Source organism: Psammomys obesus, unplaced genomic scaffold (assembly GCF_907164565.1).
Source record: "Psammomys obesus unplaced genomic scaffold, mPsaObe1.curated_primary_1811, whole genome shotgun sequence".
NCBI lineage: Eukaryota > Metazoa > Chordata > Mammalia > Rodentia > Muridae > Psammomys > Psammomys obesus.
In genome coordinates, this window is record NW_026593286.1 from 26,141,609 (window position 1) to 26,165,095 (window position 23,487).

Genomic DNA, 23,487 nt, shown 5'->3' on the forward strand with positions numbered 1-23,487 from the left:
TGAGGTCAGAGGACAACTTTAATATTAGAGTCGGTCTCTACCTTCAATCATATCTGGGAGTCAAATACAGATGCTCAGGCTTGACAGCAAGTGTGTTTACCTGCTGAGCCATCTTGTTGGCCTGGGTGGTATGACTTATTTCACTTTTTTGTTTTGAGGCAGGGTTCATTTTGTAGCCTTGGCTGTCTATGTAGATCAGGCTGGCCTTGAAATCAGAGGTCCACCTGCCTCTTCCTCCTGAGTACTGAGATTAAAAGTGTGTGTCACCATGCCCAGTGACTTTCAGTTTTTTTCAATATAAACAGTGTGGGCCCTTATAGTCAATTGGCATGAATGACATATCTGGCAATGATGAACCAATCTATAATATCAGTTCCATAAAATATCAATGAGTAATACTATTACCATCTTAGATGAAGTGCTCTACGATTTCTGTAGAGTAATGACATCACCTAGCACATATCTGAGGATGTACCCACTGTGGAGCAACATATGGCTGTCCCATAATTGTTCATATATACCCACCACCCATCATTTATTAAAGAAACGCAAGCACAGCATCAGGAATTTTATACACTCCCATTTTCCTCCACAGACTCTCCCAATTCTTTTTATGCTGAAATCTCACTGATCCTAAAGTGTCACAGGTGTCACAGATGCAATAAACTTTGAAAAAAAATTTTTAAGAGCCTATTAACACTGAATTGTCCACATAAGAGTCATCAGTCATGTGTGCTTCTTCAGTATCAAGAGTGGCTAACCTATGCCTGAGGTAGTGACTTCTTAAATGCTTATAGTTCTTTGGTTGTTTTCAAGTCAGGGTCTTACTATGTGACACTTACTATGTAGACTATACTTCAAGTCACTGTCCTGCTTCAGGCTTCAAGGTACTGAAATTACAGGTGTACCCAAACCACACCTGATTTAAGCCATTTTAAAAAAAGATTTATTATTTATACAGCATTCTACCTGCATTTGTGCCTGCAGGCCAGAAAAGGGCACCCGATCTCATTATAGATGGTTATGAGCCACCATGTAGTTCCTGGGAATTGAACTCAGGACCTTTAGAAGAACAGCCAATGTACTTAACCATTGAGCCATCTCTCCAAGGCCCCAACCCCACTTAAGGCATTTTAACTAATTTAAGATTTCCTAATTTTCTTGGAGATTTTTTTTTACATATTTGTTGTATTTATTTACAAATATTTATACTACTTGACATTACTGACGATTATCTTTTGAAAAGCTGATTTAGACAATACATTTACTTCTCTTAGCTCACTACTTGAACAAAGCACCAGGCCAGCTGTTACTCTATCATAGCCATACAACACTTCTCCTAACTCAAGCTAGAGGGCCTGCCTTCCTCCTGGAATTCAGCTGCAAAACAAGCAAGTATGAAGTAAACACAATTCTAGGAAAGAAAAATACGACTTAACACACCTTTAATCTAAGCACTCTGGGAGGCATAGGCAGGTGGATCTCTGAGTTTGAGGCCAGCCTGGTCTGAAGAGTGAGTCCACAACACCCAAAGCTACACAAAGAAACCCTGTCTCAGAAAACAAAACAAAAGCAAACAAATACTTACTGTGAGTGGATGCGATCGCTCATCAAAAATGTCCAGGGATCTATCTGCATCTCTGTAACATTTAAAAGGTTACACAGGATGTGTCAGTATCTTAGTTAACAAGTACTGGATGTAGGGGAGATTGAGAGGGGACGCCCAATCTTTAGCAATGTGAGCCCTTTACAATTCCTCCTGGATGCCAGTCTGAAAACCTTTTTTTTACTCAGTACTGTGGCATCTTTGCCAATTAGTGTGCCTGTAAAGTACTGGCAACCCCTAACAGGCAGTGCCAATAACCAAATTGTATTTCTCTTTCTCATATAAGGCAATGGCAGATGTTCCAGAACTTAGAATTTTGATGAATGTGAACAAAATGTAAATTTCACAGGTTTCTGCCCCATTTCAGTTTTCTGCACTTGCTTCTTATAAACAGCATGAATTAAAGCTTAGTTGCCCATTTCTTTTAAAACACCAATTTTGTTTGTTTGTTTCTTTTGTTGCTTTGCGTAGAGGTTCATTAAACTAGAAAGCATAACACGTATTTAAGCATGGCTCCTCTGCGGTTGTGGGCTCAGGAGATTCCCTGAGTGGGAGGGTACATGGCCCCAAACTGTTCATCACGTTAAAGCTTTCCCTGCTTCTTACCGCTCAAAGTTTGTGGTGACTGTAAGAAGAGGCTTCCTAGCACGAACCAAGGCTCTGCCAGCACTCTCCTCAGGCACGTCTGCTTCTCAAGCCTGCTGCTGCACTCAGACGTCTTTGATAAAGCAGGCTAACTAACGTCCCTAAATCCTGACCCTTCTTTTTAATATTCTGCGTGAGGAAGTGGAAAGTTCCCATGCAGCATTTGTCATTTACTTTTGGCCTCAACCAGCCCTTTATTACAGAGTATCACTTTTATGTGTAACTGCAAATACTCTCAAAACTGCATGTAGTGGGCCTGTCACTTTGAGGAAAATGATTTGTCATAAAATTCAAGCTGTCAAGCTTTTTAAAAGCCAAAATTGGGAACCTGTGCCTTCCGCTGTGCATTTTAGAGCTTTTTAGTGCTCACAGTTTTTGCTAAGCACTGAAAACAAAAGCTTTTAACATCATACACAACAGTGACTCATTATTTTCCATATGACCAGGATGTGTCATGCTATAGACTAGTTAAAGACTCACTTACTACTCAAGATAGAGATCAATGAGAATAATGTAAGAGTTCACTGAGAAATATAAAATTCTATTACAAGAAACATCCTTATGCAGCTTTAGCATAGTACTAGAGAGTATAAAAAAAAAATCTGAAAGCTTTAAAAATAACTTCCCCTCAAATGTATATGAGAGAGGAGGAATGGCTTTTCTTGTTTCTTTAAAACAAAATGAAAGTGAAGACAGAGAAACAGAAAATCTACTTGTCTTTCTACTAAGTTATACATTAAAGAGATTTATAAAAATGCAAGTGAGATGCTTTCTCTCATTTTTTTTATGCAGAAAAAGCCATTTTTCAAAAGAAATTACATTAAGAAGACGGTTCTTTGTTGTGAGTTTCGATTGTCACAATGAGATCAAACAATTATAACATTGTTAAACATCCTACAATGCATGCAGAGGAGACACCATAACAAGAAGATAGTTATAAGTTAGTACAAACAAGTTCAAAAAAATCCTGTGCTAGTTACAATGTATACTTTTAAATTTTAATATATATAAACCAGCAAGTATAAATATAATAAAGCCATACTGTTTAAAACCTTTAGTAACTAAAGAGTCTTTAAAGGGTCTTAAGAACAGGGAACTCTAATAGAAGATTCTATATCTACTGGTTCCTATGGTTAATTCTGCTATCTGCTATTAGCAGATAATTAGCTGGAAGAGGAAGGCAGTTTGAGATGCTCACCTGTTCTTTATGTGGTAATATATTGCTAAGGTCACACTGTGGAAGGAAAAAAAAATGATTTGAAGAAACTTATTTATCATTTTTAAGCAGGGTTGACTTTCCAAGAAGCCCAGAAGTCTTGTAGTTAGAATAGTGCCTTAGACTTAGACAGGACACTTACAGTGCTCTGACTTGTTATACAACTAGAAGCAAACACTAGACACATCATGGCTTTAGAAGGCATGCTTCTGCTGACTGTGGTCATGTGCAAATGCTTACATATCCCCCCGTCATTGCCCTTCTACCTGCAGAATCTTTTGTTCTGTGCAAGTTGTAGTATTTGTACATATGCTTAAGTTTAAAACAGTAGGGATTTATAGTTCGCTATAGTCCATTTAACCACCACAGATACTTAGCTCCCTAGTAATGAAAAGTTCTGCATACTGAATAAAAGCATTTGGAACCATTTCTGTATATTATTAGAAAACTTAGTAAATGTGAGTGAGCGTCCACAAATCTGCTGATAGGGCCGGCTGTCTCAAAACAAGAAAGTAGTGCTTTCAACACAGCACAATGGTATAGTATTAATGGCAGGTATTTCCAAATTAGTTTAAGTGAAATATTAATAAGTAGACATAACCCTCTAGATACTGTATTATTCTACTCCTAAGTTTGCCACAGATGATGTTAACTAGAGAACAAAGTTTTTTTTGTTTTGTTTTGTTTTGTTTTTTTGCCATTTGGCTATACCATCTAAAATAAAAACTCAAAATATTTGAGGGAAGGCAAATCTGAATTTTAGTAGTTGTATGTATTTTAAATTTAAAAATTTGAACTTTGTAGCACTATTGGCATCAAAGATGGATACTTCTACAGTGCTTCAGTTTTACCTTCTGACTGATTTTAAAATCACACACACACACACACACACAGGTTCTGAAAAGGACCACTAATACTTACATGACAGTTTATCTAACCACCACTTTTACAAAAAGAGAGGGAACCATTACTTAAATCTGATGAATCTAAGGTCCCACAAAGTAGGCAGGCACAGTTCTTTATTCTCCTTAAGCAGTAGCTTCCAAACTTTGCCTCACACCAGTCACCTTGGTTTAAGGCTAGCCCAAGGTATTCTGATCAATTGACATTGGGCAAGGCTTGGCTATCAAGATTACTCTGAAGTTCCCAGGGTGATTCCACTGTGCCAAAAAGTTTGAGAAGGGGTTATGCTAAGATCAAAAAATTTGCCTGGACACTTTTTTGCTGATGTAATTAATGCCTCACATGCAACTCCTTTCTGAATGTCACCTGAACATGTCTATGAATTAAAGGAAAGGCAAAAATGAGAAAAATGCACATGCTCACAGACCCGTATATTCTTTTCTTTTAAAGATTTTACTTATTTGTTAATTTTATGAGTGCTCCAGCTGCATGTGCAGCTGCATGCCAGAAGAGGGCATCAGACCCCAGTAGAGATGGCTGTGAGCCATTTCTCCAGCCAGCATTTTCTTTTTCTTAGAGACAAAGCTGATGTTGGCCCCAAACTTGCTATGTAGCTGAAGATGCTCTGGAAACCCCAGACCCTGCCACCTCAGCCTCCAGTTCCTGAGATTACAGCTGTGATGAGCCAGTACACTCACATGCAGGCACGTGTTGACTCTCCTTCAGTCACGCATATCGCCTATGATAAACATTTTTCAAAAAAGCCAATTTGCTCGAATTTTCTTGGTAAATATTTCACAATAAATTGACTTTTAAAATTTAGTTAAAGAAAGTAAATTAAAACTGTACTTTCAAAAGTGGATTTCTAAAAGTTAGGCTACACTGGGGTTGGGAGATGGGCATGACACCTATTGGTTTGACCAAAGTCACTCTTTAAAATATATGAATTACATACAAAAACTTCAGAACCACTCAAAACGATCTGAAGACTCTAATGAAACTTCAACGATCTTTTTACTCACAGACTGAAGCTTTTCTAAAAACCAACCCTCAGTGATTACTGTTCAGACAACAAACTCAGCACTTTCAGAGCTGTGGCTCAATTTTTGCTGAAACACAATTTAATCTCAACTGCTGTTTTAAGTGTGAAAGGAAAGATATATTATGATGAATAAAAACTTACAGTTTTTCAATGAAGAAATTACTGGTAATTGGCCAAAAAAAATTAAAAAGCTAGTGTATTAGAAACAAAATTAGGATTATAAGCCAATTATGTTTTTTAGACTGAGAAGTAAAATTAGAAACAAAAGCATTAATACTCTAAACAAGCATTTCCCAAACTATGTTTAAAAAAAAATCAATACTTACAAACCCAAGGACTACTTATTTCTTGGACAACTCCAATGCAGTGGGGAAGCTCTGCACTTTTCTTTAGTCATAGACCTGAACTCATCTCATGTTTCTTAGGCATCACCTCCAACTACAACCTGTGTACTACAGTGCTGGGAGGGGACAACTGTTCATTCCAAGAGTAGTTGCCAAAGCAGTACGTATTATTTTAGGCCTCTAACTAATTAATCTAGAAACATCTATTATGTTCAACAGTACTTTCACAATAAAGATGCACCCAACAGAGGTATACTTTTCCTGGAATTTCTTATTTGCTAATTATTTGCTAACTGGCTCTCCTTTCCACCATGCAGTCTAAGAGAAAATGGAAACTGAAAATTTACACTTAGTCCCTTAAAAATCAGTATCTAACGGACTCCAATTTCTTAAACTGAGTGCTTAACAGGATAATCAAATGACTGAATTGACCAAAAATGGCTGGGATGCTTTTAGCAGAGGGGTCTGTCACTCAGCGCTCGGCAGCCTAGTTGTACTCACCATTTTATTGTGGTTCTAAGGTTAGGCTGGCTGACTGTGCTGTCATCTAGAAATATTGTTGAGCATGAGCTATACTTTTTAGTAAGCTGCCCTGGAGATACCTGAAGGGGAAGGGAAATAGAAGAAAATGTCACGGTAAGTTAAATCTATAAAATGTGTTTTTTCCTTGGTTAAAATGTCAAATGATAAAGCATTAAGGTAGTTTTTACAGTACATGAGTGAGTGCAACAGCCTGATGCAACAGCATGCGTGGCTTTGCAGGAAACCCACTGGAGGCTTTGACTGTCCACAGGTCATATTGAGGAATGGGTTATAAAATTTGCCTTCAGTATGGTTCCTGTGAATCAAACCTGGCAAGTATCTATTATCAATTTCCTTTATAAACATTATAAAAAGTTTTAAGGTTTCAGTGTTTTTTTCTTAAACAAAAGGCAGCTTTCTACTTCTATATAGTCAACTATAATAAAATATAATGCCTTAAATACTGGCACAAGAGCATCTTACTATAGTAAATACAAGGTGAATAATAAACTTCGTAGTGGCTGAAATGGTGTGCCTGGCTGCTCAAGCCAACAAGCTAGGTGGTACAAGTTTCTCTGGGCCATTCCCTTAAGCAGTAACATTTCCTCACATCTGAAAACAGAAGGCAAAAGCAACTTGGGGACATTAACTTTCATTTCATATATAAGCATACTACCATTATGTTCCTTAAATGAAGACCTCAAGTGTTATTGTTTTTCTCTCTAAAGTTATTTAGCATGCATCACGACACCTTCCTGATGCTCTCTGCCATGGATGCCTCCCTTAGTCCTCCATCTATCTTCCAGCATCTCTCTGCCTACAACCATGGTACAAAATGTTTCTCTTTGGGTATTCCTAAACTGCTTCTCCACAGGAAGACTCTCAATGCTCTACACCCAAATCTGAGCACACAATCGTAACAGCTTATGAAGTTCAAGCATTTGAAGAGCTGTTCGTTAAAAATTGTCAGGTTGGGAATGTAACTCCTGGTAGACCACTTGACTAGTATCGTTGGGGCCCTGGGTTCAACTCCAGTATTGAAAAGTTAACTATAATCTGGGAGATAACTCTTCCTACGATATATAGTGGCACTGCAATGAAGACAATTGATTTTCTGAGCCTTCTCAACTATCTGTAAAACACTTTAGAAGTATCCATTCATTTGCAAAGTATGCAAGAATACAGCTATTAGCAGTTATTAAAACTGCCTGAAGTATGTTAAGACCCATTGGTCTCTGATCAAATAGTATCACTGAATAAAGATCAGCAGCAGCATTCTTTAGAACAAAATACCAATTACAGCATTCTTAAAATCAGGAATTCAGATGCGCCTTCCTTTCCTCCTATCATTAATGATTTCTGTCATACTATCACTTTGACCACTAGTACTTTCTCATAAACACATGGAAGATGGGGTGGGCAGAAGACACAGATGAAAGGGCAGAGCATGTAAAAGCTGCACAAGCCCACAATCAGAAATACTCACATGGTAGCTAAAACAACACTCTCTTTGTTTCAGATGTTTCACTATAAAGTCACTTGCTCTTTATCAAAATGCCCCAGATGTCTTTGAAAAGTACTATTTGAAAGATTAAATATTTTTTTTCAAACCAGAAGTGGATTCCATAATATTCTTATATAATATGTAATAACAAATTATTTCTATATATTAAAGGGATTTTCTAAGGAGAGGACCCAAGTCTAAGCACAAGCAATTTTATTTGTATTCCTTATTTACACAATCAAAGGTAATTTTATGCAGTTTTTATTTTTCTTGTTTGCCTGCTACCACATTACATAAGGTCAGGTGTTGGAATATCCGCTTGTATTGGATTGGCACTCAAAAAGTTTCATATTTTATATTTTGGAACATTATGGATTCTCAATTAAGGAAGTGCAACTTGTATTAAGGAGTAACAGAGCATATAATGGGAACAAAAATCAATTTTGACAAAACAAAACAAAGAGAAAAATGAAGTAGTAATAAAATATAGATTAACTGGTAGACTTCGTGAGGCTTCCTCTCATTTTCCTCCTATACAAGGTTTCTAATCATGAATGTATAGTGGCTTATCTTTAAAAATATTAAAGCATTTAGATAGTGTTCTAGCCCCTAGGTGCTCATTTAGCAAACTAGCAACTTACTGTCTAGAAATACCAAACACTGTCCCTTTACAATTCAGACTGCACTCCTAATAAAGACAAGAGATTCCTGGAGTGAACCCAGAAGACAGCCATGGCTGCTCTGCACCGCTGCTGCCCTCTTCAGGCCACACTCTCAATTTCAACATAGAAAACCTTAATATAAAATCTTGCCACTAAGCAATACACAACAGGGGACATAGCTAGTCACACTTTTCAGTCTGGAAACTAGACAATGGCAAAAGATAATCTCTGAGCAAAGTCTGTAATATAGCTGCTAAATGGAGCTTTCTCTTGATGGTGCTTGAAAACTTAATAGTTGCCAGTTGTGGTTAGCATCTTACCATTGCTGCCCTATAAATCCATAAACTACACTACTAGTAAAACTAAGCCTACAAAATGTTTAAAAAAGAAAAAGAAAAACCACATCTAATAGGTGGTTACTAAAACAGACACAAAGAATAACATGTATCTTTATCCGGTCAGCACATGCATGCATGTGTACCATGTGCATGCTTGGTGCCTGAAGAGGTCATAGAGGGCCTCAGATCCCCTGGAACTGAAGTTGTGGGCAGCTGTGAGCCACTACCATGTGGGTGCTGGGAACCAAACTTAGGACTCCAGAAGAGCAAGAAGCACTCTTTTTTTTTTTTTTTTTTTTTTTTTTTGGTTTTTCAAGGCAGGGTTTCTCTGTGTAGCCCTGCCTGTCCTGGACTCACTTTGTTGCCCATGCTGGTCTCAAACTCACAGAGATCCACCTGCCTCTGTCTCCCAGAGTGCTGGGATTACAGGCCTGCAACATCATGTCCGGTTCAGGAAGCACTCTTCCAGCCTCTAAATATGGATTCTAAATTCATTTAAACATCATGGCCTGACCGCAAACCTATTTCTTTTGAATCAACAAATTTCATTTGAATCAACAGAATAAGACAGTTTATATCCAGACCAAGAAACAGGATTGACAGAGGATTTTTAATGTTTTTAAACGATAAAAATGAAACTGGGCATGGTGGTGTATGCCTACAATGTCAACACCCCAGAGACAGAGGCAGGAGAATCAGGAGTTAAGGCTTACCCATCAAAGCCTGTCTCAAAATACCAAAAAGAGGTAGCACGGCAGCACAGTGCTCGTGCCCATGGAGACCCGCTGGGACAGGAGTACGAGCAGACAAGAATTCAAACACAGCTCTTGGGCAATAAGGTAAACATGCAGTGGAGCCAAAGCCAGCTAGAGCTGTATTCAGAGCCTTAGTCTACCTGGCCCTGCCTTATACATACTTATGCTCTAGTGCCACTAAAACTGACAGTTTAAATCTTGACAGTTTTGATCTTGACAGTTTTATCTTGGAGATGAAAGGGCAGAAGTGTGCACTGAAGAGCAGAACTGCTTCACTTTGTCAATTTCTAGAAAGCAAGGCAGTGATGGAAGGAAATTTATAACTCATAGGCAGAAAATGGAGATCCTTTTCTGAAGAAACCAAACTGTCCTATGAATTGGGAAAAAGCCCCAACTTGGCTTGGCCTCCAAATGCTTGCACTGTGAGTGACCTTCAGTTAAAAATTCATGGCCCTTCCAGTCACATAAAGCAAAGGGCAGCCCCACAGTTGAGAGAAGCCTCCAAAAGACAGACTGAGACAACAGGACAAGGCAATTAGTGACAACACTGGAAAGTCAGAAGCAAGTCAAGACCTAGGAAAAATCTGAGAAGGATTAAAACACAAAGTAAAGGAATCTCCCAGAACAAAGACACAAAACTAGAAAGTAAAGGGGAGACAGAAATTAGGTAGAGATACTGAAATTCTGGTCTGGAGGCCCAATATCTGAATAAAAAAATACAAGAAAAAAATCAAAGAAACACAAGAAAAAAAATTAAGTAAAATGTTTGCAGGCCTATTGGATCTGAATAAAATTAAAAGATCCCTAACAAAGTGAACTTCTATAAACTCTCAGGCCCCTAGAGATGAAGTCCTTCACCCCCAGAGAAGGGGAGTGTCTCCGAAGCGCCCACAGCAGCAGATGTTTAATGGCCGCACTAGAGCTCAGGGATACGGCCCAGGATACTTGCCTAGGTGTGTTGAACACTGCGTTCAATCCCAGGATCACAAAAAAGTAAATAAAACAAACACTACATACTTTGTACTTGAGACTGTATCTGAAAAGTATCCTAAGGACTGCGGAAATTAGTTTCAAGGCAGAACTCCATCTATAGGTGAAATATTACAAGCCAGGTCACTACGAATACCAGTATGTCCCCTCCCAAGAAAACATGTTCCAGGGCAGTATAAGATAAAGGGAAGCAGAGAATCTAGGACATGAGAGAGAAGTCATTTGAGACCCCAGGAACTTTGAACACACTTTGAAGGAAATAAATGAGCAGGCCTAACAAACCCGAGCTCACTGGAAAAGGATAACAAAAGCTATGAAGGGGTGGCTACAGAAGAAAGCCAGAGCAGATGTATTTTACTAACTAGAAAATATTTTTGATAGGCATGTGATAAATGTGACAACATTTGGGGTAAAAAAAATTGGCTGTTAAGAACCAGGCAAGTGAAAATCGTTGGAAAATTAATTCTCCACTCTAAGACCAAGAATGTGAAAACAGGAGACCAGCCAGAGCTGTACACTGCTGTGCGAGCTGATAGGGCTAGGAGAAGGGATTCATCCAGAGGGCAGAGTGCAGATTCAAAACCATGGAAGAGAAAGAGCGAAGGCTGTGTGAGGAGGCAACACAGAATACAACATAACTCAGCAAGTAAGAATATGAACACACATAATGTAAAAATAGTATGACTTAACAAAAAATATATATGTTGAGGAAATGAAAGAGGGAAACAGTGATCACAGTGGAAAACAAACTTTTACGTATAGTGATGGGAAGTCAGCAGACAGTACCAAAATTAATGGCTTGTTACTTCAATTAAAAAATTAGACTAAGAGGCGGGAGAAATGGCTCAGTACTTCAGAGCTCTCAGCTGCTTTTGCAGAGAAACCAGATTCAGTTCCCAGCACCCACATCACACAGCTCCCAGCAACCTTTAACTCTAGTTTTGGGAGACCTGACTCCCTCTTCTGGCCTCTGAAAGGCACCTGTGCATAAAGCGCACATAGGCTCTTGCAGGCAAATGCACAGATAATAAGTAAACATTCCAAAAAAATTAAGAGTAAAAACGGAAAAAATTTTCAGGCATATGTCTACATTATAATCATGTTATGTAACTATAAGTAAACAAAAAATGTCAGAACACTGTTTTAAAAGTGGTATTAAGTCAGACTTTCCTAAGTAAATATTTTATCTCAGAAAAGAATTTTAGGAAATGTACAGAAACAGTCTACACTAACAGTACTGCATTCCTTATTTTCTACAAGTCACTGTACAAAATCTTTTAACCAAACTACAAATTTCTTAACATTTCAACTATTTACTTACATGGTTTAAATGGTTGCTCTTCCTCTTTTCACGCACTAAGAATAAAAAAAAAATTAATCGATCAATTCTGATACAAATGCCACAGAAAAATTAAAGTAGCTGCTACTATTTATCTGATGGATTACCAACATGCAAACTAAGGTAAAATTCATTTCTACTTTAAAAAATAGTTTCTACCCAGATAAATTTGTCAAAATAAACTCCAGAAAGTAAATCTAAAAGCCTAATTTTACCTTTTAAACTAACAGATAACATAATTAGGCACAAATGAGGATTTCTATCTACAAAAGGAAAATAAATTAGGGCAGGTGAGAAATTCAGCTAATAAAAAAAAAATAAATCTGCGATAATCTAACCACCAACCCTACCTTAATGAGCGCTTAAAATGAGTGTGCGCCCTGAGCATATCTGCAGCACAAACTCTAGGAAAAGCCTACAGTGCACAGAGATACCAGAATAGACTCAAGTCCCACAAAATACAACTATTAACCTATTAACCAGGCTAGAACCATAAACCCTTTAAAAACTGGGCTGCATTACTGCATTTTTCCCAGTTATTCTTGTATAATTCTAATTTCTTATATTCACACTGTCATAATCAACAGAAGTTACTTAAATTTAAAAAATGGGGGAGTGGGGTTAACCAAACATTACAGAAAAAAGCACAGAAAAATCCCATAGTTCACTCTCAACCTGAAACAAGCACCAATCTACACATTAGCAGACCTTCTAGAAAACTTAGGACATGTTTGCTCTGAGTTTTGTTGCAATGGGATGAAGATGAAGTTGTGAGGCCATAAACAAGGGTGTGACACAGGCTCATACGGTGGGGGTCCTATATAAAATAAGGTCAAATGACCATACATAAAACAGCTGTTTTGGCGTTTCACATAAAATCTAACAGAACCCTAAACCTTATCACTCATCTTTAAAGGACACTGTTGAATTAAGGAGAAGAAAGAAAGAGGCTAAGACTCACAGAGCTAAGACCCACGCCACTTGTAAATCATTCATCTGCATGGGAGACAAGGTGGGGATGTATCTGCAAAAATCTACAAGCTCTTCCCTAAAAGAGTGATATTAAGGCAAAGCATATCATCATATATCAAAAATAAATGCATGAAAAGCTCAAGTCAGTATACAAGTTCTATGAGATGTTTTGATACTGTGTCATATTGAATAGCAGCAGTTTTTAGACTTTTCCTCAGTGGGGAAATAGCCTTACCATCCGTTTGAGATTTGCTGAGGAAAATTGTGCTTGCCCTTGGATGGTCGGAAGGGTTTGATTCCAAAGCTAAATCTGCAGAAGGAAAGAAAAAGAGGTGATTATTATTTTGGAAGAAAAGTAGATGTTTTTGAAAATTATGATTCACACTTCTACCTTTTAGGGGAAGGGTTTTTAATATATGAACATGAGGAAAATAAAGGCAACAAAATACACATACTAACAAAAAAAACTGCAGAATCTCTCCATTCATGCTGAATCTAGCAGCGATGGCTTAGACTCTTTTAAATCATGAAACTTTAAGAGAATCATATGTATGTTTTTCCTTTTACTTAGCTCTATGCTGATACTACTAAAATGTTTCCAGACTGTCAGATACAGCTCAATATATCACATGTGCTACAACACAGGCAACTGGTCTCAATAAATATTCTTTAACCACTTGGCTTCATTCTTGTCTACCTTCATTAGACAAGAGAACTTGTTTAGTTAGTTGTTTCTGTGGGAGCAACCCATTGTGTAGATTTACATAACTCCCATCAATACAAACTAATTTTTAACTTTTGGCCTCAATTTCCAAGGCTATACTCACTTCTTGCTGCAATCTACCTTGGGAGCAAGATGGGATAATGTTCTATTTAACCAACGTTAAACTAATCATAATGTGGGATAAGAAACATTGTAATGAGAAAGGTCAAAAACTATGATAATCCTGAGCAATGCTCACCTCAAGCCACTTATCCAAACTTGTCAGAAACTGGAACAAGATCCAGGCAGAAAAACAGTAAGGCAACACTCCCAAACCCTGCCAGCCAGGATTCTACTCTTTGAAAAAGGGGTTTATTTGAGTTTTTGTTTTTTAATGTATGAGTGCTCTGTCTGCATGTATACCTGCAGGCCAGAAGAGGGCATCAGATCTCTTTATAGATAATGGTAAGCCACCATGTGCTTGCTGGGAATTGAACTCAGAACCTTTGGAAGAGCAGCCAGTGCTCTTAAGAGCTGAGTCATCTCATCAGTTTTGGTACTGCATGCCTTTAATCCCACAGCTTGGGGGAGGCAAATCTCTTTTGAGTTTGAGGCCAGCCTGGATACAAAGAGAGTTCTAGTATAGCCAGGGCTCTACAGAGAAACCCTATCTTCATGAAAACCAAAACCAAAACAAGACAAAACAAAACAATCCCCCCCCCCAAAAAAAAACAAAAACAAACAAACAAACAAAAAAAACCCCAAAAAACCAAAGGGTGGTGATGGTTAGTGGTAATCACAGGGAGCCGACCATCCTTGGCTTTTACAGAGTACACACTTGACATACTGCCTATCTTGCCAGCTCCAGTATACTGCCAATCCTCTCTTCTGGCCTCTCTCTGCATCTGCACTTGTTCATACACATGAAAAATAAATTCAACTCTAAAACCCCTCCTCTACCAGCACTGTGGTCTAACTCAGCATTTCACGAATGCATATATTCAGAACCCCTTTTCTTTCTCCAAATAAGCAGCACAGAATCTTGCATGAACATAATCCAGGGCTTCCCATTGTAACAGGAATCTGAATCATCTACTTTATTTTTAAATTATTTATTTAGAGATAGTTTCGCACTATGTAGTTCAGGCTAGCCTTGAACTCTTGGATCCTTCTGCCTCAGACTCACGGGAGCTAAGATTGTAAGTGCAGCAGCTGAACAAAACTATTCTTAAAGATACCCCCACACAAAATTATTTTTAAGGTTTTCTGACAGTGTTAAGTGTGAGATAAAGTTAGCTATGTGGGAAAACAAAGCCATGCTTGGATGAAGTGACAGGCAGGAAGCTTCCAAGCTATTTCCAACCTAACACTCTTTTCTGCAGAGACAGAGGACTACTTCCTTCTAAAAAGCAAATATATCACCATTTTCATTAAAATATAATTTGCAGATCACACTATTAAAATAGTTTATAGAAACAGCTACATTATGTAACAGTCCCTATGTCAGAATAAAGTTTAATTAAACATTTTTAGTAGATGGGGCTTAAGTTACACATTGCTCAGTCAGTACAGTGTTTCCCTGGGTTCAATCCCCCACACCAGGAAAAAAAAATTCAAGGAATGTCACAAGTACAAGAAAATTATTAAAATCAAAGAGAACTAAAAGTTTAAAACATAGATCTCAAATCAGCAGGCTGGAGAGGTGACTCAATAGTTAAGAGCACTTGCTCTTGTGAAAGACATAGATTTGGTTCCTAGCACTCACGCTGGGTGGCTCACAATGGCCGGTAACAGCATTGGGGGTTCTATTGCACATATGTTCATGCACAGACATACACTGAAGTTCACATAAATTCACATAAAATAAATCTTAAAAAAAAAAAAAAAGCCAACTCAAATGTACTGTTATGGCTGTAAAGGCTAAATCCAAGGTTGTGATAAAAGCAGTGACAATATGTCACAGAGAGGGAGTTTTGGAGTGGGTATATATCTCAAAGCTGGCCAGTCAATCACAACACTCTAGACTTCTCAAAAAGCCAGAGGAGAAAGGCAACTGTGCTGGAGGAAATATTAGCTATTTAGGAGATGCAGTGGATCATTGGAGGAAAGCCTTTTCATTGGAGACAAACAAGGGAGAGAGCACAGTCAAAACACATCCTGAGATCATTTAATTCCCAGGTCAAACTATAGCTAGTTTTCCTCTCTTTAAACTCATTGTGCTGACTTTGAGATCAATTTCCCTTAATGCATAATCATAAACAACATAGTCTGTAGTATGGAGAGCAATAAAAATGAGATGGGGAAAAGTCTTCCTCAACTTCGGAAACTAGCAAAAGCTAAAATAATGCATCATTTTAAAATTACCAATAGATACACTAAAAAATCGTTAACCTTCCGTTGTTTCTAATGCACTTCTTAAAAACAGTACCTGGGTTGGGAGCGTCATTAGGTACCTGACTCTAGCACATCCAAGGCCCTGGACATCGAACCACGAGAAAACAAATCCTCTTATGAGTTCAAAACAACAACAACCTTTTCTCAGCCCACAACTTGTGATGCATTAAAGAAAAATCATCCCCACCCTCAACATAGTTATAGTTGAATAAATGTATAATGATATATCATCAAGTGTTATTCCCACTTTAGCTTAACCAATCCAATACTGGGAATTTAGACACAAAATTATGTCCTTAAAAGTACACAGAATTTTTTCTTTAGCACACTGTATTTTAAAATAAATGCTTTTTATCTCCTTAAGAAAGATCTTCAAATATGGAATCACAAATGGGTGATTTCCATGGCTCAACATACAGGACCCAGCTTTTTAGAGAAGTAAAGGCACACTGAGATATACAGTACTGCCGCTCTTACCTTAGCTTTGGATACTTAGAAATTCCTGATGTTTGTGAACGAGGAAAATTACTGTGACTCTAATTTACATATATTTGATTACAGTCTGGCCACTCTCCTATAGTTGTTATAATATTTCCACTTTGGTGCATTTTTCAAATCACATGTATAAAGCCTATTGGAATTATATCCACTAGACCTCAAGGCTAATTTGTACAGTGTTTTGAGAAAATAAAAACTTTATATAGCCACCAAAGTTTGCTATGTAACTTGCACTTTCCACTTATTTTAAGTACCACATGTTGCTATTTTATAAAGAAAGGAAAAACAAGCCAGTAGACAGTGATCCTATATACACACTGTATTATTTCTGCACTATTAACTCTATTCCCTAGAGCCTATGGAGTGCTGATAAATCATACTGCTCGATTCACCCTTACAGAGGCAAGACAACTATGAACCAAAGCATTAGGCTCCATAAACACACATTCTGCACACACCTATGGATTTAGGAAAATGAGAAAACACCAACTATCATGAATCTTCTATGTAAGTGTTTTAGAAACCTGCAAGAGGGGAGGGGCTGATGACCCAGCTCAGTTGGTAGAAGTGCTTAACGCACAAGAAGAGGTCCTGGGTTTGGATCCCTAGTACCCATGTAAACAGCCAGCATGCACAATGCACCTGTGAGCCTACTGACAGAGGTAGAGACAGGCAGATCCCTGGAGCACCCCTGCCAATCAGTCTAGACTCTTAAACAGATGGAGTAGGAATGAGGACGATGACCCTCTCTTCATGTGTCATATTTATAAACGTGTACACACAAGTACACAAAGAAACATCCCCCACAAAAAAACCTCTAAGAATGTTTTCAACTAGGACAATTATCTCAGGATAAAGAGTTAAAATTGTAAAATCCACTATTTTTAAATTATCAAATTTAGTTGCAATTTAATTTGAAAGCAATGGTAGGCAAATAAACTGTCTTTCCTCCAGCCCAAGATTCTATAAGTTGTATGATCTACCTTAATTACACATGACAAAATACTAACAAAACAAAAAACCAAAACAAACAACAACAACAAAAACCCCACACAACATATAACTAAATGCATTGCTGGAGGCTCAAAATGTTACCATTATGCAATCATACCCCATCACAAAAATTTTCCTTATCAAAATATTAAAGAAGGTAGTGACAGATATCAGCAGATAGAAATAGCACAGTTCAGGGAGAAAAAAAGTGAATTCCGACATAGGGATTTCAATATGTCATAATTAAAGAGTATGTCAGCAGTTCCTGGGCACTCATCCACTTACTGGCAAGCTCCATCACCCCTTAACATATACTGCACTACTTTTATGGCTTTGAACACAAATACTCAGATTTACCACTGCACTGACAACTGATGACTCTACCACTGAGTTCCCATTTTGCCAGCTCAATCTAGCGCTCATGCTTGCCCAGTTTTTCTAGCCTCCAACGATCCAATCCATCTCTGCACCTGCTTTAACGGCTGTTAAATTGTTCATATATTGAAACTTTCCTTAGTTTACTTCTTTTTTTTATTTTTTATTTTTAGTTTACTTCTTGAGTGCATTTTACTTAGACTTTAAAGATCATTTCTAGGCTACACATTTTTTATCTTCACTTCATTGCATACTCCTGAATGTTACTGTTTGAACACCACAGCTTACTGTCCTCAAAAGAAAACAGAAGAAAAATGTCATCCAAAGAAACCCACTTTGAGTCGTATTCTATAAGCTATATGTTGATACATTCTACAAGTGGAATTTACATTCCTCATTGGTCATGTCTTACTTGTTAAAAAATTCAATCTATATTTTCTGGTAGCTGTCTTCTCTTTTGTAAACCAGTTACGATTCCTGTACTGCCCAACTCAAAACACTAGGATAAAACGAAATATACAGGACATATACAATACATCACAAAGTTTTCATACCCACAAAAGCAAACAAGTAAACAGTGTTAATTTGTTGGTAAATAGATATGCCAAAGTAATTCTTAGGCAAACATGTATGTGCTTTGTCTAAACACTAGATAAAAGGGTATATGCATAATCACTCACACAAGATCAAGAATTCTATAGTGGCTTTTTCAAATAAGCAAACACGAATTTCCCTTGGTGTCTCCCACATGGATGACCTCCCCTTACATACCCCCTTTCATGTGTTACTCCCCAAAGACGGCCCTAACCAGAGATCTGATTTATTTTATGGTTCCACACGTACTTACTTTTATCGATACAAATGCATAGCCATGTGGATATGCAGGTTTATTTTACCTGCCCCTTACTGCACGAGTTGCTGTCAATACCATCGTAATGAAAATAATACAGCAAGAACTTTGAAAATATGTTGTATATTCATGATGGTATACACACCTTTGGCACAAATTAAAGTATGGTTTCTAGATTAAATATATTAGCAATGTTTTTAGACTTTGCCAAATTCTCCTTTATGGAGTCAAATCATTTTGCATTTCCACCAGCAACATATGAATATAACCTCCCTTAGAACCTCACCAAAGTCCAGTCAAGTTTTTGGATTTTCTCCCATCCCACCAAGGAAACTGAAGCAGTTTTCGTTCATATTTTTCTTGTGTGTGAGGTTTAAGGATCATCTGAATTCCTTTTTCTGTCACTTGTCCATTCACCTGTGATTTATTTATTTACTTAATGTATTTAAGTCAGCCTATTTTAGAACCTAGGCAACACTGGTTTTATTCAAGTCACCGTGGCTTTCCCTAAATTACTGCCCAGCCTCCCAGCTGCACAGTATATACCAGCTTTGTGCATATACCCCATAGTGCATGCTCATAAAGCTACTAATCTGGTCTCTTTCATAAAGAACTTGTTCCCCTGTGTATAATCCTCCAGTGGTTTGCCATTATAACCAACTCCACATTGTTGTCAAGGCCAATTTAGCATATGAAGGCCTAATCTATCACCTTTCTCCAGGCATTTCTCTATTGCAGCATTCTTGTTTCTCTTCACTTACAGACACCAAGTTTATTCCTATGTAAAAAGCACTCAAATGGGCTGTCTGCAGGGCAGTCTCCCTTCACCCCCTACTGCTTTCTTTCCGTTTTAGAGCAGTTCATATCTCACTTAACGACGACAGGCATCACTCCAGGGGAAAACTGTCCCTTCTCCCAATTATTACCCTATTTGACTTTCTTCATACCAGCACGTTCTTGATGACTCATATAGTATCTATTCCCACCTGTCTCTAGAACAGAAGGATCAAGGAGAGGAAGGAAATACCTTTTCTTATCACTGTCTCCATCTAGAACACTGCCTGATCATTCAAAGGTGTTCAATAAACATGGTTCAGTCAAGCATCTTTCAGTTTTCTCAAATTTTTAGACAATTTTTAAACCTAATGCTGTTTCTTGATCTGTCATCTTAGATCAGTATTACTGACACACTTCTGAGAGCAGTAGCTATTCAGAATTAACATGAGACAATCTACTAAGAATCACAAAATCTAAATCAGGAATTTTAATGGCTAGTAAAAAGCCAATGCCGTTAGCTTTTGAAGTGGCATAAGAACTAAATGCCTTTAATGCCAATGACACATTCTAAGGACGAAAATCATAACAGTAAATATAAATATAACTTCTGCATTCTATCCAGAGGTAGAATGTACCAGCCACTAAAAATTGTTTTTTATTTTATGAGAGTATGTGTAATTTACTATGAAAGACCTCTAACCGTAAGGACAGGTACAGCAGATACTCCAACTATTCAAGGGTTCACTTACACTAAGCAGTGAAGAAAAAGCATGCCACAGAACAGTGTCCACTGGCACAGGGAGACATCCTGGGGAGACGAAGCACTGTTCCAGGAATAGGAAGCTGCACACAGATGGGTCTCATTTTTATAAAGTGAAATATTACATATACAGGCATATGAAAAGTTCAAGAAGACCAAAATATTAATAAAAGTTAGCTTTGATGACTGTGAATAAATGGTTTATGTGTGTTTTCTTTATCTTTTCCCAACATGTCTTTTAAAAATGGTTAAGAGCAACTGGAAAGGGGAGTACTGCTTGGAGGCTTTCATGTGGCCAATTCCTTCCCTGCTCTCACCCTTCCGAGGGACAGGGGGAAGAGGGTTGAGAGCATTTTCCACCCAATATGCACAGCTCCTAAGGTCAGGTGATGAAAGCTGCACTAGAGACTGAGCAGCCTTAGCACCCTGTTCCGCTTACTGCTGGACCGTCCTCTCAGACACGGAACTGAAGCCAATGGATTAGGCAACCCTAACCTAACTTTGAATGCTCTAAAATGTTTCAAAGAGAGCAAAGCAGAACATCATTCATTTACAATTTTCTCTAAGAAATCAAAACAATTCAATTCCTCGTTATATAAAAAAGCTACCTTTTAATCTAAATATTTCTCAGTTTCCAAGGAAACTTGCAAAAAAACTTTCTGAAATAGATATTAAAAGCAAACTTTCAATGTGTTTGGTGTTCTGATCTAGGCAAATGCTGACATTTCTTACCACAATACTGAGTGCCAAAGAACTTAATTTTACAAAGTTTTGGCAGCACTAAGGGCCAGGCCCTAGGAGTCTGAATCTGCTGGGCAAGGGCTATACTCTTACACTAGTCCAGAAGGGAAAAGGAAACTCAGAGTGAACCCTGAACTCAAACTGTAATGGACACATTAATAAACCCAAATTCTAGGCTCACAAACTCTGATTTTTTTTTTTCAAAATTTCTGACTTCGCCTTCCCTCTCATATAATTCTATGCTTACCCAGCTCTTGACAGACTTTAATGTTCTGTCAGAGTATTCTCAGCTTCAACTCATGGTTACCAGAACAGACCCATTTGCATGATCAGTATATTTAGGTCACACTCTGACCTCCCCTTCTACTCTTTTTCATTGAAAAGAATACATACGAGATATGAGATCTAAGAAAAATGTTGCCTTTGCATCAGTTAACAGGGGACTTGTCTTGGACTAAGTACCAAGGGCTTTGTGTGACAGATTAAAACAGAGTATGTATTCTGAAAACATTTTTCCCTAAAGAGTCCAACCCAGAACATATGGCAGCTCCACATTAGCCTTTCAGAGCCGGCCTATGCAGAAGCAGCCACAGTCATATCTTAACTTTGCATCGTCATCAGCAATACAGTGAGAATGCACACAGGCATCCTTTGTATCTGGAAGGGACAAATACGCATATATGAAAATGTGCTGTAATCCTTCAAGAATTATAAAAAGGCCCTACTTGGACTCTCACCCAATACTATCCATATACTAACTGGTAACCCAGAGGCTTACCTTACAACACTGAAACAGAACAGTCTGCATTCACACACACACACACACACACACACACACACACACACACACACACTGGAAGGCACTGAATCACACACTCATGCAAACATCCACTGATTAAAGATACAATTACTTTTACATTCTCTTACAATATTTGAATATTACAAAATTACAAAAGTGTATCTATCATGGATGGTCAATTAGACACCAACAGTGCAACTAAAGTTTAAAGACAGTTATGACATTCTTCCACAGAAAGGAAATCATTTGTAGCATTTAAGTAAAACTAGCGGGCCAATCTGCCTTAAACACCTCATGATACTTTGTCTTACAAATTACTTTTACCCAGATTCACCGGTTTTGAAAATTCTAACTATAAAGCATCAAGCATTTCCTCTTCTTCCTTCCTTCCTTCCCTCCCCCACCCCCCAGCCTACCCTCCAGTGGTTCGGTTTGCCGAACTTTGCTTTTACTCCAACATTCTCAGCACCTCTCCAGGCAGAAGGTGGGGAGGCAAAAGAAACCATGGAAACAAACACAACAGGAACCTGCAAGGGTCTGTCTTCTTAACTCCCAAACCTTCACATTGCTAATTTAAAGCTACATTTAAGCTTTTGTCTCCCTTGAAACGCCTGACCAACAATCTCTCCCCAATCCTCCTTCTTTTGGAAGAGGTAGAGTAAGTGTTTTAAGGAAGCATAATTTGGAGGGTAAACTCCTTGTGTGGGAAGGTAAGAGACTTTTCTGCAGCCCTGGAAGAAACGGACACTGACATTTTTCACAGAAGTCCCCTCTTTCCCAATTTCATCTCTGTGTTCCAATTATAACTGCAAGGAATATAACAGCCTATACTGAGGCTACTTTTAAACTCCCATTTAATACCATACACAATGGCAACCTCTACTTGAACCTAAGTAAGAAATCCTCAAACAGGATGAGTAGGAATGGCTCTATTATCAGTTACCTAACGGAGCAAGAGGAACCATTAGACTCTTTACCTTAGGTACCATCTGGCTAAGTAAAGACAGGGAGATGGGACGGCTATTCCGAGGTCAGGGTTGCTGGGAGTTCTATTAAGAAAACGGGCAATTTATACAGATACATGAAGTCTTGATAAAAGTCCCACTGGACGGGACACAGCACTACAAAGAGGAAGCCGTGCGGGCTAGAGGGTCCCAAATCAGGATGAGAGAATGGGGAGAGCGAAGAGCTGGGAGTGTGGGGTGGGAGGGAAACTGGCCGGGAAAGAATAAGGGGTGGGGACGCGAGCCACAGCCTTCATTCCCCGGAGCCCAGGCCCGCGCCAGCCTACTCGGGGCAGGAAGGAACCCGAGGCGGCGGCGGCCGCCTCCCAACGAGACCCTGGGAGACGGTGGAGGCCGGGGGTGCGCCGCGGCAGGGACGCGCCCGCTGCCTCCTCACCTTCGGGCATCTCTCGGTCGCTGATGTGCTGCAGGTGGTGGCCCTCGCCGGCTCCGAAATCCAACTCGGAGGGCTCCACGGCCGCAGCGGGCGCCGGCGCTACCGCCACCGCGTCCCCGGCCGCCGCCTCGTAGATCTCAGACTCGTAGTCGGGCTCCGCCGGCCCCGCGCGCCGGCCCAGCTTGGGGCTGGCATTGGGGGACACGCAACAGGTCAGCGTGTTCCCCATGGGGCGCGTCCGCTCCGCTCCACCGCCGCCCGCGCCTCCGCTCGCCCCGGACTCCGCGCCCGCCCCCTCCCCCAACAATGGCGCGGTCGGCGCCGGCAGCCCCGGGCTGAGCGGGGCTGCGCCCGCCCG

At 39.0% G+C, this 23,487-nt stretch overlaps 1 protein-coding gene across 2 annotated transcripts in view; it reads right to left on the reverse strand.

The window, feature by feature from the left end:
• The window catches only part of Ccnyl1 (cyclin Y like 1), a 34,855-nt gene extending 11,388 nt beyond the window's left edge, over positions 1–23,467 (reverse strand). The window contains exons 1-6 of one of the 2 annotated variants that reach the window (XM_055616774.1): positions 23,130–23,467; positions 13,074–13,148; positions 11,849–11,883; positions 6,258–6,358; positions 3,450–3,485; positions 1,589–1,640 (exon numbers count right to left, since the gene is read on the reverse strand). In XM_055616774.1, coding sequence (XP_055472749.1) covers positions 1,589–1,640; positions 3,450–3,485; positions 6,258–6,358; positions 11,849–11,883; positions 13,074–13,148; positions 23,130–23,358 — 528 coding nt within the window. In that variant the 5' untranslated portion in view covers positions 23,359–23,467. The remainder of the gene's footprint in view (positions 1–1,588; positions 1,641–3,449; positions 3,486–6,257; positions 6,359–11,848; positions 11,884–13,073; positions 13,149–23,129) is intronic. The other variant, XM_055616775.1, reaches the window with a different exon arrangement.
• Between the last annotated feature and the right edge of the window lie 20 nt (positions 23,468–23,487).